The following is a 17,602-nucleotide window of genomic DNA, read 5'->3' on the forward strand; positions in this document are numbered from 1 at the left end:
CAGAGGCAGCCCCGGGGTCTGACTCGAGGGAAAGCGGCCCTGGGGCTGGCCCCGTGCTCCAGGCTGCTCTTCAGGACTGCGGCACCTTCCTTGGGGTAGGACAGGGAAATAGAAGCTGGGCCATAGGACATGGCCCCAGGGAGGGGACCTTCCTCCTCCTCCTCCTCCTCTACCCCCACCAAAGCACCCACAGGGCTGGGAACCCACAGAGGAAGGACAGAGCAGGGCGGTGGGGATGCCAGTGCCCTATCCCACAGCACCCCAAGAGCTCAGGGCCATCAAGTGTCCTCACCACGCTGGGAACCCTCCAAAACCCAGCGAGACTTCAGCAGAGGGAAGGGCTGGGAATCCGCTTTGTGGTCTCAGAGGGAAGCCCCAGCCCTTTGGGCTATTTTCCAACCCTCCTTTGCTCTTACAAACACACTTCTAGCTCCCCTTGCAGCAGGAGGGCACGTCGGTGGGAGCAGGGAGGTTTCAGAGCAGGAATTTGGGGCAGGGGCCCCTCTGCCGCCAGCAGCCGCGGCTCCCCGTGCTCTCCCGGCGCTCCCCAGCCCTGGCCTCCGCGCTGCCGGCCGCCGGGAGCTGGAACAGCCCTCGGTGTCTGGGACACTGCCCTTTGTTTCGGAGAATAAAGTTAGCGCTGTTACTCAGCCTGTCGCTATTCCAGCAATTCCTGCCTCCACTTCTGCTCGGCAGCGGGAAGCATTCCTGCCCGCGGCTGCCAGGAGCAACGCGCACGGGGGGATGGACGCGGTAGGGGTCCCGCGGGGCGGCCGTCCCACCCCCGCCCTGGCCCCCATGGGAATGGTTTTTATGGTTCTGGGCTTTACCTTGGCCTCCTGGGTCACTGCGGTGGCTCCTCGTGGAAGAAATGTCCTAATTCTGATTTGTTTCGTGGTTGTGGCCGCAGGAAGCCTTGACACGGGGTGGTGCCTGGTTTGCATCCCCAAGGAGCCCGTTTCCAGCACGGGGCACTGGTAACTCACTGGATCCATGTAAGGAGCAGCTTTGTCGTCCCCTGGGGGGCCAAACCGCAACCGAGCAGCCTGCACGCTGCAGGGTGTGCTCTCTGGGATGATGCAAAAAAATAGGGGGAAAAATGGAGAAACTGAGGCAAGGCAAAGCCGAGCAGCTTGCCCAGAGCCGTGCTGGCTGGTGCCAGCAGAACTGGGATCCTGCCCTGCATCTCCTGTGCCCAAATGTGATCCCGATCCCTGTGCGCGGCCCAGGGACACAAGCAGGGGCACCAGCAGCCCCCAGACTGGGTTTCAGACCAGCCACCTGAGGGATTTTCCCCACATCCATTATCACCCATGGGACCTGGGTAAGGAGAGCTGGAGGATGAGGGGCTGGGGATGAAGCGTTATCGCCCAGCGCCACCAATTTCCATGGAAAGTTTTGCTGATGCCAGCAGGGCTCTCGCAGCACAAACCATCTGGGGCCATGTTTATTTTCCTGCCTGTTTTCTGCCCTTTCCCTTCCGATAGGCAAAGCAAACAGCCTTCCTCTCCGCCCTGCACACGCTTGCACCGTCCCTCTGCTTTTGCCCTCGTGGAAGAAAAGGCAGTGGCATCGATAAACCTGAGCTGGGGTGTGAAACAAGTCCCTGGAGCTGGCGATGCTCTGGGGGAGCCACTGGGGCTGCCCTGAAATTGTATCGGGGCTTTGTGGGGGAAGGAGGGAGAGATTTTGGGGGGCTGCACCCAGCTTGCAGCAATTCCTCTCTCATTGCTGGCTGGAGGACAGAGGGACGGAGAACTCAAATCAAAAACTGGGTTGAAAAGCAGAAAACAGCCTCCTCCTGTGGGCTGGTGGAACAGGTCCAGGGCCAGGTGGTGCCAGCATCCTCCCCTGGAGAGCCACCCCTGTAGGGGCAGATCCAGCCCTGATGGAGAGGTTGGGGGGCTCCTCACAGCCCGTCCTGGTGGCACCTGTGCCCGTATTGTGGGACACATCGAGCTGTGAGTGACAGCAGAGAGGGAACCCAGCCCCGTTCTCATTTTGGGGACGCTCCTGGACAGCCCCGTGCGGGGCAGCCCCTCTGCTCCCCCCAGCCTGGGGAGCTGCCGGCATGGCACCAACATCCCTCCTCTGCTTCGCTGCAGCTGGGGATGAAAACCTGGAGAACAGACCCCCCACAATCCCAAAAGCCACCGAAACCCCTTCAGGAGCACCCCATCCCCTCGGCTTTCATCTGACAAGGACCAAGCACAGAAACCCCAGGGCACCGCAGCCCGTGCCTGGGGCTCCGCGCTACAGTGGTCAGCACGGGAACAAAGGGAGGTCGGGAGGCCGGGAACGTCCCTTCCCAGCCCCGGGGACATTAAACAAACCCCAGAGACCATTGTCCCTTTGTCAGCCCCGCAGGTCAGCCGGGGTTTGATCTACAGCCCGGCACGTCGGAGGGAAAAATTCCTGCTGAGGGTTTTGGTGCAAGTCCCCGCCGGCCTCGTCGAGCTGCTGGGCACTGCGGACCCCCGGACACCCTTCCCAGCTCTTCTGAAATGGGCTCAGTGTTGCTTTTTCCCCAACTTTCCCCTTTTTAAAAGCTTGTGAGAAGATCTCCCTCTATTTGAGAGCAGTGTTCGGCGCATGACCTCCACTGCTCAGGAATGAGGGGTAACCACGGACGTGTCCACCACCTCGAAGCCTGGAAACATCCTCCATTTCATTTTTCCAGTGGAAAACTGCATCTGAAAGGGCAAATTCTTTTGGCTACCGCTTAGCCACTGGCCCTGGCTGATGTGGGGACCAAGCAGCCCGTTTCTGTCCTCCTACCAACCCAGCCCATCAGAGCGGGCAGCGATCCAGCCGACGGAGCCGATTAAACCCATAAAAGCCTCCCCTTGGCTTTGCAGCCCATGCCGAGGGCAGCAACGAGCCCAGTATTTGCGCTCGTCGTGGCTCGTGCATTTTAGAAACCCGTCAATTGAGCCTTATAATTGCCGTATAAACCAAAGCTATTTTAATGGTGCTATCTCCCTCTCCTAGGCTTTTCTGATAACCCCGGAGTTATGTACATAAATAACGCGAAATTGCCGTAATCTCCTGGATTGTGCACAGAGCTCTCGCTGGGAGAAAGCAGCCAGGACACAAAGGTTGCTGTAATCTTGAAATACTCATAGAACAGGGCACGGCCAGGTGAATTTATTACCTGCTGTCAAGCTCTGCTCCAGCTGGGGCCGGCCGAGCCGCCGAGGAGAAATCCAAACAGTGCCGCTGCGAGCAAACACTGCCGCTCCTGCGGCTGCTCCTGCCGGCCCCTTATCGCTGCTGCTTTCCAGGTTTGGGGTTTTCCTGGTGCTGCGAGAGGTGAGCGCCCAGAGCTCTTTGCTAGCAGCGTCTCGAGGGGCTGTGAAGCCCCAGCGAGCAGCGAGGTGCCAGTGGACAGCGTGGGGGAGCCAAGTGCAACCTCTGAGCATCCCCGGGCATGGAGCTGGACCTGCCGAAAAACCCTATAAGGATGCAGCCTGTGTGCTTGTCCTGGTGTGTCCCAGCACGGGTGCAGTGGGTGCTGGAGAGCTGAGCCCCCTACGTGGGAGGGGAGAGGCTGGGTTAGGGGGTAGGAGCAGGCTGGAGCACGGCACATAGTGCAGGGACAGCCGGGTCCTTCCCTCACCCGTCCGGCACAGCTTCCCGGAGCCACGTCTGGAGAGGGGTAGATGGATATCACAAAGCACCCAGCTCCTTATTACCTCCTTTTTCCAGCGCATCTCCTGCGAAGGGACAATTAAAGCATCTTCCCGAGGCGTGACACACGGCGTGGGGACTCCCCAAGCTGCCCGGGCTGGTTCGGGAGGGTGCTGCTCCCCCGGCCGTCCTCGTGCTGGATTGCTGGGCCCTGGGACAGCCACAGGCTGGTGGCAGCCACGTCCCCTCCAGCCTTGCTGGGTGGCTGGAGAGGCAACGCCTGCCAGGATGGTTCGACCCCTGGGTGCGGGAGGACGAGCCACGGTGGCACCTCTGGCCGGAGGGAGCTGTGGGTGCTGGTGTGATGAGGCAGGAGAGGTGGCCCCGGGCTCAGCCGGGCTCCGTGTCCCTTCCTGATGCCCAAAACCTCATGTATGGCACCCTTGGGCACCCCATTCCTCCAGGAATACAGCCAGCTGAGCCAGCAATTCAGACACCCACGGGCTACAGCTGCGGTTCAGGGCATCCTTTAATGCCCCCCCCCCCGCTAAATACCCTCTCGGTCGATATTGCAGCTTGAAATCCAGCACTCACGCAGCTGCTCCAACCTAAGCAGACGCCTCGATCCTTCCTGGAGGCTCTGCGAGGCGTACCCACAGGGCAAGACCTGGGGGAACATGGGGAGGGCACGGGGGGGGAGACCCCGGTGAGCATCCTGCGGCAAGGGGGAAGCCACAGCGATGGGCTCGGCGCTGCCCTGTCCCGCGGCCAAGCGATCCCTGGACATGGCCCCGAGAGCACTGGCCCAGCCCCGCCGCACGCAGCTTATCGAGCTGGACCCGCTCCAGGCTGCAGGGCCGGGCCGGCCAAGTCCAGCCAGGGCTGGGCTCTGCTCCACGCGGGTGAGACACAAAACTCCTCTCCTGCTGTCCTGTCCTGCCGTCCCGTCCTGGTTTTGCCTCCTGTCCCTTTCTGCCCCGCCGCTTCCCCGTGACGCAGCCCCAGAGCATCCTTTTGGTTCCTGCCCAGGACACGGCACCAAGGCACCTCTTAGAAGACAGCTCAGGTCCTCAGCTGCAGCACGGGGAAGGTGCCAGCCCCTGTGCCTGCAGCGTGCTCCAGCCCTGCGTCCCGTCTCTGGGTGCACGGACACCCCCCACACACCGGGGTGAATCACAACAGCTCCCTTCACCCCGTTAATACCCCAAGACACAGCCATAAAGTGGCTCCAACCCGTACCCAGCAGGCAGCCTCCGAAGGGGCAGGTGCTGACTCCTCCGTAGAGTGGGTGAGCAGCGGCACGGGGCTCTCATGCCGTGTGAGCCCTTTGGGTGTCTCGGCATCCTCCCTGTCCTGGCGAACCCACCAGGCAGCTGGCAGGGGAGCATCCCTGCTTGGCACGGGACAGCCCACAGTGTGGGGCCGAGCTGTGGGGTCCTATGGGCTTGGTGGTTTCCCCAGCACAACCTGGTCACTGCTCCATGGGGTGCAGGGGGCAGAGGCTGTCGCTGTCTCCGTTGCTACCTCCCCCTCCTTCATCCCAGCCACACTGCTTTCAGGACACTGTGGTGCCCGCAGATGGCTCCATGGAGGAGAAACCCTCATGCAGACGTTTATGTTTTACCCCACAGCAGCCTGGAGGTGATCTGCAGCTGCTGGCCTGCGGATAAAAGAGAGAAAAACCCCAAACAGCTTCAGTGTTGCAGCGCCGGGCAGTGGTGGGCTCACCCCGTGCCCCCCTGGCCCCGCACCAAGCAGCGAGGAGGGAACAACGGGGCTAATGAGAGGGTGGACTCCCTCAATTAGAGGATAACACCACAGTCCTGGCTCTCAAAGGTTTTTGTGAGTGATGAGTGCAGGGGGGATGAGCCTGGGCTCCTCCACCTGCGCCAGCACCCAGGGGCCCTGCAGCTTCTCTGCACTGTGACGGGGAGATGCTGAGTGTACGGGGGGCTGGGGTGGGTGCTGGTGTTTGGAGGGGTTGGGGCTGACCTGGGGGCTGTGGGTAAGAAACTGCCGTGTAAGAAACAGCCCAAGAGACGGGGCTTGGTTTTGCCATGGGGTAAACCAGGCTCAGCCAGCACGCAGGCTCTCCTCTCACCCCAGCACAGCACGGGGCACCCTCGGGGCGGGTCGGGGTCACTCCGCGCCACACTTGGCGCAGCCTGGCTGGATAAAACAAGTCATCGGCATGGTGACGGTCAGGTAATCATCATTATTAGGGCTGACCCTCGGTGATGCCACCTGCCTCCGATTCCCTGGCCATTAAGGGGAGTCGGAGGGTGCAGGTTCCCTCCCAGGGCTGGCCGTGACGTGGGAGCGCGGGGAGGATGCGCTTACTCACGCTGCGCCCGCTGTCACGGGCGGCCTCGGCACGCCTCGGAGCTGGAACACCTGAATCCTGCCCCAAATTAGAGCCTGGGCTTCAAAGGCTGCCTTCCCTCGGCAGCATCGCAAAGTCCCTGAGCTGCCTGCGGTCCGAGCAGCCCTGGAGCCGCAGAGGATGCGGGCGCCGCGTTCCCAGCATCGTGTATGGGAAGAGGTCGTCTGCATCCCTCCTGCCCTACAACCTCCCCCAGTTAGGGCTCATTTTTGGCTTTCCCAGGATGGCAGCACTGCCTGGGAGCTCACCTGCTACAATACACCCAGGCAGTCGATTCTCCCTTCCCAGAGCAGAGGCTGCTCCCCAAATCCTGGCTCAGCAGCGAGGAAACCCCTCTGCTAAGGGAAATTACGCCCTTGATGCTCACGCTGGCAAATTGCAGCGTTTAGGGCCGGCTCCAGCCATCCCTGCCCCAGCAGAGGAGGGGCAGGGGAAGAAACAGGCTCGACTCGTTGCGCTGACGAAGATGGAAGAGGGTGGTTAGTAAGTGGCACGTTCACATTACGTCCAGCCTCGAAGGAATGCAGCCAGGATCCATTAGGGGAGCAGTCGTTCCGTGAGTCACGCCGCGGCCATGCGGATTTAGCCAGGATTTCGAGACCAAGCGACCTGTAATTGCACATCAGCGGAGGGATGCTTGCAGTAATCGGCCGGCCCGGCCCGGCCGCTGCGGGGAGAGGGAGGAGGGCCGGCCGGGGCGTGATGCAGCCAGCCCCTCGTTAAATTACCAGGCAAAAATGTAGGCCACACCAACGCCACGGGGAAACGCGCTGCCTGGCGCTCTCCCTTTGAAGGCAGGGTGACACTGCTCCTGCTGAAGCCGGGTTTTGATAGCGGCGAGATAAGCAGGGTAAATATGTCGTGGTGGCAGCACGGGGCAAGGATTGACCGCCCCGGTGCTGAGCCCAGGACAGGCGGGCACACAGGGCAAAGCCGTCCTCGTCAGGGAGATGTTCCCATCCATCACCCATGGGAAACGTCGCTCCCTGGCCGGGACGATGTGGGAACGGCTCTTCCACTCTTGGCTACAAGACTCTGGAAAAATGATGTGAGCCTGAGGAGTACAAATGCATGTTCTCTCTTGCACAGCAGAGAGAGATAACACCCTGCACCTCGCCGGCGCTGCTCCAGCCCAATGCCTGTCCCCAAAACCACGCTCCCACCTCTCCTCGCCCCTACCCTCTGCTATTTCTGTGTTAGGGATGAGCAGTGGCTGGGGCAGGGGTTGCACGGACCCCCCTGAATCCCAGCCCCGCTGCATCTCCTGGCTCCGTTGTGCAAGAGCTGGAGGCTGCGGGTAATCTCTTTTATTCCTTTCCCAAGAAAACATGACTTGGCGAGGGCTGTCACTCATCCCCTTAACAACGCTGGATGCCAGCGGATGATTTCAATCACATTTGTCGAGTTGCTACACGCTGGCACCGGCGGCTGGGCAGGGCTGCGCCCAGGTGCTGGGTGGAGGGAACGGGTGCTGTGCTCAGGGAACGGGTGCTGTGCTTGCCAGCACCATCGGGTGCCACGACCTGAGCCTTGAAGCAAGAGGAGCTGCAGGGAGGAAGGGAGAGCAGTCAAGGGGATGCCCATGGGTGCTTCGGGGAGCCGGGTTGATGGTCCTGGGGAGCGGGCGAGCTGCTCCATGCCGGCTGGTGGCTCCTCGTGATGCCTCCCGAGGGAAGGGGACAGCTGAATGCCCAGCTCCAGGTTGTCTGCAACAAGGCGAGGCACTGGGCCTGCTGCTCCTCCTTGCCTGACCCCGCACTGGGTTGCGATTCTAGCTGAACATGCCACAGACAGGAGGGACAAGAAGCCTTTAAAGTGCTCCGAGCCTCCAAACTGGCGCTGAGCGAAGCTGCAATCCCATTCACAACCCTTCAGCCTAAACCAGGACCTCAGGCAGACAGTAACCAGGGCCAGCAGATAAGATACCAGGGCTCAGCGGAGCCGCGCTCCACGCGTTTCTCGCCCCGAGCCGCCCTCGCTCCCTGGGGGCTCGGCTGCTCCCCGGCCCCCGGTGCCATCCCGTGGCAGCTCAGCTCCGTGCCGGCCCCGCCGCCCTCCCGGTCTGCACGTATCAATGGAGCATTTGTCTCGTGCTTGGCACCAGGCGCCGGAGCACAAGGGTCCGTGCGCTGGCTCGCCCAAACACAGCTATAAATGGCAAGAGGAGCCGCACAGACAGGCTGTTCTCGCAGTCGGCACGCTCTCAAATAGCACGGTTAACACCCGCGCTGCCCGAGCAGCTACTGCGGAGGAGCACGGGCGGACAGAAGGTCCTGCGCGCCCCGAGAGAGGCTGATTAGAGCCCAAGGTACGGCCCCCCAAGGCAGCCACCAGCACGCACTGGGATGGTGCCACCCGCGGCGCCAAGCAGAGCGGTGGCAGCTGAGGGGTTGGAACAGGATCGCGATCGGAAGGTTTGAGACAAATTCCTCCCGTTTCACTGATCTGGGGCTTGGCCAGACCCAGCTGCAGTTGGATCCCGCAGCTGTAAGCCCTGCAGATAAACCACAACACTACCAAACACCCCATCATACCGACCACCCCATCAGGGCACCCTCCATCCAGCTGCGCCGCAGGGCAGGTGCCAAACTGCTCCAAGGTGCCCAGCGGGCTCTTCCATGCCCAAGCTGCTGGCCACGGCCAAGCAGAGCCCAGCTCCACCATGGGCACCGCACCAAGGGTCTAAAAATAGGGGCAGAGACCTGAGCCCAAGGGAAACCCAGCCTGCGGGCAGCCTCAGCACACGGAGCACCCGTGGCTCCCCGGAGACCTCCGGCAGCCAAATGGCTCCGCGCTCCCCTTCCTTTTGTGGGAAGGGCACCAGGAGAGCAGCAGGAGCTCCTCGTGCACTCAGCACATCTCTGGTGTCAGGCACAGCACCAATCCTGCCCCCAGCACAGCCCAGCTGCCTGCACAGCCCCTCTGCAGAGTGCCCAGCACCACGCAGTCCTCATCTCCTACACCAGGTGCTCAGGGCGCCGGTCCATCACCCCCTGTCCAAAGGGGAAAAAAAAAAAAAAGACAGATACAGGCCGTGAGAAAAAAAAAATATGGTTTTATTTGACAATTAACAAAAGAGGGATCCAAATCTCAGCTGTAAACACGGAGAGCTCCTTTCTGACCACAACGAGTACTTTCCACCAACATCCTTTTGTATAGCCTGATCCGCCCCAACAATGACAGCCAACACTGTCAGGGCTTTTGCTGCTCTGCTCAGGGTCACACACCCCGAGCTTATTCCCCAGCGCAGCACCAGCCACCCGGCAGGACCCACTGCTGGCATGGGAAGGAGCCAACAAACCGAATATTTCGGGGTCAGCTCTGCCCACAGGACACCTGGGGAAGGCAATGTCATCCCATCTTGCCGTGCACAGGGTCAGGGAAGGCGGCAGAGCTCCCAGAGCAGCTCTGCAGGAGCAAAGCCCTACCTGAGTAGGTGATGGGGACAGTCCCCACGCCAGCCCTGCTGGAACAACCCCAGCCTGATGTCAGGGGGAAGCTCAGCCCCAGGACTGCCAGAATTTGGAGAAGCAGAGCCTTTGGAGAAGCAGAGCCAGCAAGTTCGTCCCAAACAAGGACTGGCATGCCATCAGCTCGCTTGGTGCGGTGGAACCAGAAGTGCCTGTAGCTCCGCATGGGGAAGTGAAACTGCAGCTGAGGCTGGAGGGCAGCCAGGCACAGAGGAGCTCACACCCAGCTTCCAGCCAGAGTGGAAGCCTGCCCCGAGCACCAGGACCTGAGCTTTTGTGGAAGATAAGGCTTTTGGAGCTCCTTACCCTCACCTTTCCAAAAAGGACCCCTAGGCGCGTCTCCCAGTGCCACCCCAGCCAGAGGGACCTCAGATGACCAAGGGAGCTGGATGCCCATGGGGCCACGAGCAATTCGAGGAGCCACCAGGAGCAGAGGACACCGAGGAGCAGCATTATAAATAGAAGCCTCCGGCACGGAGCAGCCTGCCAGCAGCTACACGCTCCCAGGCTTTGCTGCCTGGATGGGGAACCAGGAGCCCAGGGTGCCTGCACCGATTCCTCCACAGCCGAGTTCAGACCTGGTTCTTCACAGGGTAGGGGCAGCAAAGGGAACACGCCCCTGCCCTGCTGGACAAGCAAAATAAAAATCCAACAGATTTGAATACACTGTATTTATTTGAAACAGATTCTAAAGAATCTAGTGAGTCTATGTCAAGCCCATCGCATGACAAGTGATACAGGTGTAGGAAAAAAAACATTTAAAACAAAATCAAGTGCCATTCAAGCTACTGGAATTGTCCATTGCCCCCTCACAGGAGGCAGCACAGTATCACTGCAAGATCGAGAAAATTCGGATTCAACCCATTCACAGGAGTCCCACCACACACACTATCATAAACCAAAAAGTGCAATCTCAACATAAGTCGCCTGTCGAGCTGTTGGCTGTAGGGTTTTCTTTTTTTTTTTGACATCTTAACCAGGAAGGAGAGAATCTCAGTTTAGTGCATTTGTGTTTGGGGGTAGAGAGTAAGAAGCCTGTAAAAAAAAAAAAAAGCATGCTACATGTCATCTATGTGCATCTGAAGACTAAAATGCAAGAAAAATCGTCCCTTGGAGCCATGAAGGGGGTATAGAGGCATAAAGGGGGTATACTGGGGATGTCCAAAGCAGCCCTTAAAACAGTTTTACCTTGCACCAAAGAGTCTCAGCCCCCACCAAGGGGATCAGGCTCAGACCTGCGGCACCCACTCCGTTAGCAGCACTTCCTCTTCGGTGCTCCCCAGCTGGGAAGCAGAGCTGGACCAACTGAGACCTGCTTAGCTAGTTGGTGTTTTAGTTGGTGTTAAGCACAAGAGCCCCTGCAGCATCCCCTCCCCGCCCCACATTGCCCCTACCCCAAAAAACATCGCAATCTGGCTAAAGGCATTCCAAGTATCTAGACTTTATTAGTGTTCGGTCTGCCCGGCTAGTACAGGTGTCACAAAAACCAAGAAACAAGTTAGTAGAGATACTCAGGTAACTCGAGTAGGTTAGCCTCGGAGGGAGCACCATGATGCCACGGCGTCCCCGGAGCAGCATTTCAGGGAGCGCCTGGTTGCCTTCCCACCTCTCCGTCCATGCATAGTTAAGTCTGAGATGATGCTCCACAAGAGCAGGCCCTGCAATCCAGGCATCTCATCAAGAGACTTTGTGCTCTGGACACCCAACAGCTTCAAAGCCACATCTGACCAATAGAGCCAAGCCCTCCAGACACAAGAGGGTTTGTTCAGAGAAGACATACTCCCCCCCCCACAAGGCCAACTGACTCTTGCACAGAGCCCCACAGTCTCCACTTCTAGCTAGGGAATGAATTTCAAATGCTATCGATGGCTCACGCGTGGGATCACTCAGCTGGGAAGAGGCTGTTTTGGGGACAGGAGGGAAGATCCCAGCCCTGGGAGAAGAGATCCTGGAAGAGGTCTGCTCTTCTCCTAGAAGGACACAGGCTCCAGCCCCCAGAACAGCGACAGCTGGAGATAACGGGCTCATTAACCAGTTTGTGCTTCAAGGACAAGCCTCGTCCTCCCAGATAACCCAGCTGGCCTCTGGCTTTGTGCATTGAAACCACACAGCATGCCAAAAAAGAAAACAGCATTTCAAATTCTCCTAGAAAATCCACGGTTTGGTACAGCAGCCTAGGGCAGGTTCCTGGACAGATCTGCCTCATCCTTTAGGGATTACATTTTGGCACTGCAGACTCGGGAGCTTCAATAAATTCATAGGTAGGTCCCTGCTGCCTTGTCTCCATGAAGCTTCGCACAGCATTTTCCACCATGCACTTCCCTCCCTCCCTCCCCCCCAGTTTTAGGCATTTACAAGCCCACCCTTGTTTATGCAACTCAGCTTTGAGAGCTATTTGCTACAGCTGGTCCTTCACAGGCAGCAAGCCATGCCAAAAACCTCAGCAACATGTAACCTGCAATCCCATCCTTGCTTCAGCGAGGCTACTAGAAATGATCTCACGACCCTCCCACCCCAACCAAAATATTTTCCTCTCGGGACATCCCACTCAAGCTCTTGGGATGCCAGCCCCTGCAAAAAAAAAAAAAAAGGTTTACAGTACAGTTGTGTTTGTATTGTTACAGGCACTTAAACAGGATTCTTTGGTCCTTCAAAGGAATTAGCCACTCTGGCTTCTGTCTTCAGAAACCACAAGTCTGCACTCCCATAACACCTCCTGCACTAAAAAAATAATTCGGATCCGCTTCAGGGCAGTGCAGCTCTACCTTACTGTAATTCTACAATCTCCCCACACACACACCCACCCCCCCATTGCCTACAGAATTCGAGAAGCCATCGAGTCTCCCCGTAAACATCCGAGCCATCTAGCTTCCATCACACTGCACATCCCATCACAGTGTACAGCAGACAGGTCTCGTCCCAACCATCCCAGGAACAAGATGCTCGAGCCAAGAGTCCAGGAAAAGTTTCCTCTCGGTGCAGTCCTGGGAAGGGTCCCCCCCTCCCTCCCCACTCCCCAAGGCAAGGAAATACCTCGGGGGACAGCCCCTGAAGCTTGTCCCGGCTCAGTTACAGGGAAGCCACGTTGGGTAGGACTGATTGCAAGGCAGGAAGGGCTGCACATGGGTCACGTAGTAGTTGAAGTTTATTTCGCTGACATAGGGAGCTGGCTGGTAGTAGCAGGTAACGTTTGTGACGGTGGGGATGATGTTCTGCTCAGCCAGGACCCTCACAGCCAGCATGGCAATGAGGTTCAGGGTCTGCCTCCTCTCGTGTCCCATGAGGCAGACCGTGCTCTCATTGACCACCCTGTGGAGGGTCATCAAATAGTCATATCTTTTGCTCTCCATCCCAACAAAGTGGCTCTGGAGGTAGCACTCCAGCTTCCTCTGCTGCTCGCCGATGTCAGAGAAGTCTATGAAAAACCTGGAGCACATGTACCTCTGTAGCGCCTTCATATCCACTTCCAGCTTGGGCTTAAACCCCCTGACCAGGAGGTTGCAGTACTTCAGAAGCCCCCCGCCTCGGATCTCCTCGGGGTTCCTGGTGGCGATGACCCTGCTGCGGAGGTGCTCCATCGCCTCCTCGAAGTCCCCGTACATGCTCTCCCCGGTCACCGTAGGGTGGAAGTTCTCGGCCATGGGGTTCTCTGAACACTCCCCAAACAGCAGCAGCGAATCCAGGATGATCTGGAAGGAGTCCACGCTGAACTCGAACTGCCGTCGGAGAGAGTCCACGAACTTGAGCTCCACGTTCTTCCCGCTGTTGTTGGACAGGGAGATGAGGCTCCAGCGGTCGGTCTCGTTGCACACCTTGACGAGCTTCTGCACGTACGCCTCCTTCAGAGTCACGGGGGTGATCTTGTCTTTGTTGACGCCTTCTGGGAGGAAGTCGAGCAGGCAATCCATGACCACGTCCTTCACCTGCTGGAAGACATCTTCGGTCTTCAGATCCACACCAAAGATGAGGTCCAGGTCTTTGTACCCCAAGCCACTGTCTTGATGTAGGACATGGCTAGCTGCTGAGCCATTCAGCCTCACGTTATGGACTGTGATTCCCTTCTTCTCCAGACGACTACGGACAACCTGAGACGGACAGAAATGTGGTGAGAAGCAGGCGAGCATTCCTGGAACAGCCTCACTACAACAGCAGGACTGGCTCCCTCTGCTTATATGGGTCACTCCAGTGCAAGACAGCAAAATAAAAAGCTAGTCCATTAGAAATAGGTCACTTTGGAAGGCTTCCAGGGCCTTGAGGGAGACCCAGCCCCAGCTGCTGGCGGGTCGCACTCACTCCTTTGAGTTAGGGGGGCTCCTGGCGTACAAGAGCAGCTCTTGAGAGTCTTGAAGGGAAGAGCTTGCTCTTCCCTTCCTCCCCTCACCGAGGCTGAGATGTTCCCTAAACCAACCCCGATCCCTGCTCACCCAGGGAAGGAGCAGCCAGCCTTCCAGCCTTTCCTCTAGGACCAGATTTAATCAGGGCACTCACCCATCCCGGCCATCCCTTTACCTGTCAGCATTCATCAGAAGCAAATCAAAACGCCCGAGCTGCTCCGAAAGCCCCAGCCAGGTGTCTCGAAGTTCATGTCCTAACTAGTAAGTGTATCCTAACAATTTCCAGTGTGTCAGAGCTTCGTGCCGAACTTGGCGTGCTATCAAGCACAGGAGGCAGCTTTCATCTTAGGGGTGTTACTTCTCTGATTTTAATGCTGCCTGCTCAGTCCTGGCACACCCACCCTACCTGCAGAGCTTTGTTCGTTCAGCACGGCGCTGAATCACTTGCCCGATTACTTAACTTGCAGGAGGCTGAAATAACCCCAAGACCATAAGATCAACCGCTCTGGACACCAGCTTGTAATTTGAGTGTCACCGAGCCCAGAGATCCCAGGGGATGAGGCTCATGTCTCCCACCAGCTCGTCCCACCTCCCGTCACTTTCACGCCCCTCCCCAGCCATTAGCCACCGCCAGGAGCCCTGCGAGCCTCATCCTGCTCGCCCGGTGCTGGAAGCATGGTTGGAGCTTGAAAGAGCCCAAGCTCGGGCTCCGAATGGAGACGTTATCTCCCGAGAAGCCAGTCTGACCGGGCTACTTGGCCCCGTGAGGCTGTCCTGGCTCGAGGAGCCCCACGGAAATGCAAAACCTCGGCGAGGAGCTCGAGTTGGCTCAGCCCTGTTCTTCTGGGGGATGCTGAGCGTTGGGTCTGCAGCAGGACTGCCCCTGAGCTTGGTCTGCAAGCAGCAGGGGGTGAAGGGCTCCAGCAGGCAGCCCCCCCGTGCAAGCTCCCCGTGCAGGGAGGAGACGTTTCGGCAGGGTTTTGGGAGCGTTTTTTCAACTTGTTAAGCCCCAAGTTCAGGGCGCTGCGAAATCTCCTGATGCAGCTACTCTGCTGGCATTTCCCCACTGCTCCCTGACATTAGGAACTGCTGCTCAGGCTGGAAATGTGCCTGGGCTCGTGGCCAGCCCGATGGTGATGGTCACATGCCAGGCACCAGTTAACCAGTGAGCTATTCGCCGTCGGAAGTCCCAAGTCCCCCCAGAGCAGCCACGGACACGTTTGTTCTCCAAGGCAGACGGTGCCGAGAACCAGATTTACTCCTGAAATAAGGCGCTGGGTTATTCCTACACGCAGAGGCCAGCTCAGAGCCGACCCTAACGAGCTCTTGGTGGGACACCGCTGCCAGCTGGGCAGTCACCGAGCTGCTCACACAGGCACAGCTCCACAGTGCTGCCTGTTAGGGGTTAGGGGGTTGTTCTACCAGGTTAATGCAAGACAGGACATAGGTCACAAGCGTCAGGTACAGATCCAGGTGCTGGTCCCAGCTAAAATCTCATTCCAGATTAATTTTCCAGCCACAATCAAAGATCGTTGCTTAATATCTCCCTGGGCAAGGCTCAGGACCTACAGACCCATGACCCTGGGCAGACAGCTCTGCCTACACAAGAGTTATTGAGGAAGAGTGGGAAAAGCTATTGAAGAAGAGGAGAAAATCCCACCAGAGGGGGCAAACCACCCCAATTTGGCCCAAAAGCTGCAGGGGGGGGAGCAGACAGCCCCAGCACCCCAGGATGAACACCCCCAGCCCCAGTGCAAAGCACACCTGGAGTCACCCCCTGGCTGCAGGGGGTGCAGGTATGTGTTCTCCCCCTGGGGGTTGGATATTTGGGGGGTTAGGCAGCTGCTGACCTGCTTCCCAAAGCAGCACCCCACCTGGGGTGTGGGTCAGCTAATTGGCTCTGACAGCTGGGCACTCGCCAGCCCTCTACCTGCCGCTTCCCACCGCAGCCCGAGCCACAGGCACATCCCAAATAAGTGCCTTTGGGGTTGCTCACATCATTAGTCAGCCCTAAACACAGGGGGCAGCACGCCCGCCTCTCACCGCATCTCAGGGTGCTGGTGGCATCCACAGCATCCTTTTGGGCAGCTTCAGCACCAAAAAGTTCGGCTTGCTGGGGGAGCATCTGATGCTGCCCCATGTCGGGTGGTTAAGGAGACCGGGGCTTCTCTAGCCCTTCCCGACCCCAAGGCAGCACCTTAGGGTGGGTTCCCATCTTCTGCTCGGCATAAAGCCTCGGGAGCACGGGCGTCCAGAGCTCCTGCCCCCAGCAGATGCAGCAGGAACTCGAGGAATTTGGAGTCAGCCTCGCTCGAGCGTCACTTGCTCGTTCCCAGGCAGAAATATTCCCCCAGCAGCCGAGGCCCCCGAATCCTCACCTTTAGTTTATTGTGAAGCCTGTTTGCTCGTGGCTTCGTGAGCAGCCTTTTTAATTAGAAGCCGGCATGCCCGATTTTTTACATTTGATGAGTCATTACCGAGGCACGAAGTTACCTCCCAACCATGAATATGCAGCAGCGTAGCCGAGCTGCACGGCCAGTTGAATATTACACGCAGTTATTGCTTTATGGTTGAACCAACAGGAACTCTCCGACGACATTAATCGGGGGGGACGCAGCGTGCCACGACCCCGAGGACACTTGGGGCTGCCACCCCTGCACTGGCTGCCCCCGGTGCCCGGTACCCAGGGGCTGGGGGGGGGGGCACTGGGAGGCAGGGAGCGACTGGGGAAGGCCCTGCAGGTACCAGGGGGACCCTGCAGGTTCTGGGGGGGGTCTGTCCAACACCCTGATCCCACCATGCCCTGGTGGTCCCAAGGCACTGGGTGGGGACAGAATAGTGGTGCCCACCCCAGGGGGGTCCCTGCTGGTCCCGGGGGACCCCCAGGAGGGTCCTGAGTTGGTCCCTGCTGGTACCAGGAGTCCCAAAGGGGCTCTGCCCACTGCAGCCACCCCAATCCCACCACGTCCCAGTGGTTCTAAGGCACTGAGGCGGGGGGGGGGGGGGGGGGGGGGTGGGCAGAATGGCTCTGCCTGCTCCAGGGGGATCCCTGTCGGTACCGGGTGGGTCCCTGTCAGTACCAGGGGGGGTCACCCGGGTGGTCCCAGGGGGGTCCCAGCCCCCACCACCACCCTGACCCCACCATGTCCCGGTGCTCCCCCGGTCCCGGGGGGGGGCAGAACGGCTCTGCCCGCCGGGGGGGGGGGGGGGGGGTCCCTGCAGGTAGCGGGGGGGGAACCCGGGTGGTCCCACAGGGAGCCCTACCGGTATAGGGGTGCTCAGCCCCCACCAGCACCCCGACCCCACCACATCCCGGTGCTCCCCCACCCCGGGGGGGGGGGGGGGGGCCAGACCGGCGCTGCCCTCCCCCCCGGGGTGGGGGGGGGTCCCCGGTCCTCACCTGCACGATCGTGCGCGGCCGCACCGAGAGCGTGGGGAAGTTGCCGCGGCCGTGGATGGGCACGGCCTCGCCCAGGATCTGGTCCAGCCGCTGCACCTGCTCCCACGTCAGGACGCTGAACCGGCCGCCGCCGCCGCCGCTTTCCGCCTGCCCCCCGGAGCCCGCAGCGGGCCCCCCCGGTGCCGCCGCCGCCAGCATCACCGCCAAAAACCCCACGGAAACGGGGATAAACCGGGGATAAACGGGAGGAAATTTTTTTTTTTTTTTTAATTAATAATAACGAACCGGCGCGGGGAGCTGCGGGCGGAGGCGGCCCCGGGGGGGGATGCTGAGCCCGGCCCAGCCACGCTCCGCTCCCGCTCCGCCCGCCGCTGGCCGCGCTCGG

At 59.4% G+C, this 17,602-nt stretch overlaps 1 protein-coding gene across 1 annotated transcript; it reads right to left on the reverse strand.

The window, feature by feature from the left end:
- Window positions 1-9,069: 9,069 nt before the first annotated feature.
- On the reverse strand, window positions 9,070-17,602 carry TENT5B (terminal nucleotidyltransferase 5B). Its single transcript, XM_035562341.2, has 3 exons — window positions 17,218-17,602; window positions 12,517-13,568; window positions 9,070-10,518 (listed from the first exon to the last, which is right to left on the reverse strand). Exons 1-2 carry the CDS (start codon window positions 17,413-17,415, stop codon window positions 12,549-12,551), a joined length of 1,218 nt encoding a protein of 405 aa, XP_035418234.1. The 5' UTR covers window positions 17,416-17,602; the 3' UTR covers window positions 9,070-10,518; window positions 12,517-12,548.

This window comes from Cygnus atratus, chromosome 23, assembly GCF_013377495.2.
Source record: "Cygnus atratus isolate AKBS03 ecotype Queensland, Australia chromosome 23, CAtr_DNAZoo_HiC_assembly, whole genome shotgun sequence".
In the NCBI taxonomy this organism is placed as follows: Eukaryota; Metazoa; Chordata; class Aves; order Anseriformes; family Anatidae; genus Cygnus; species Cygnus atratus.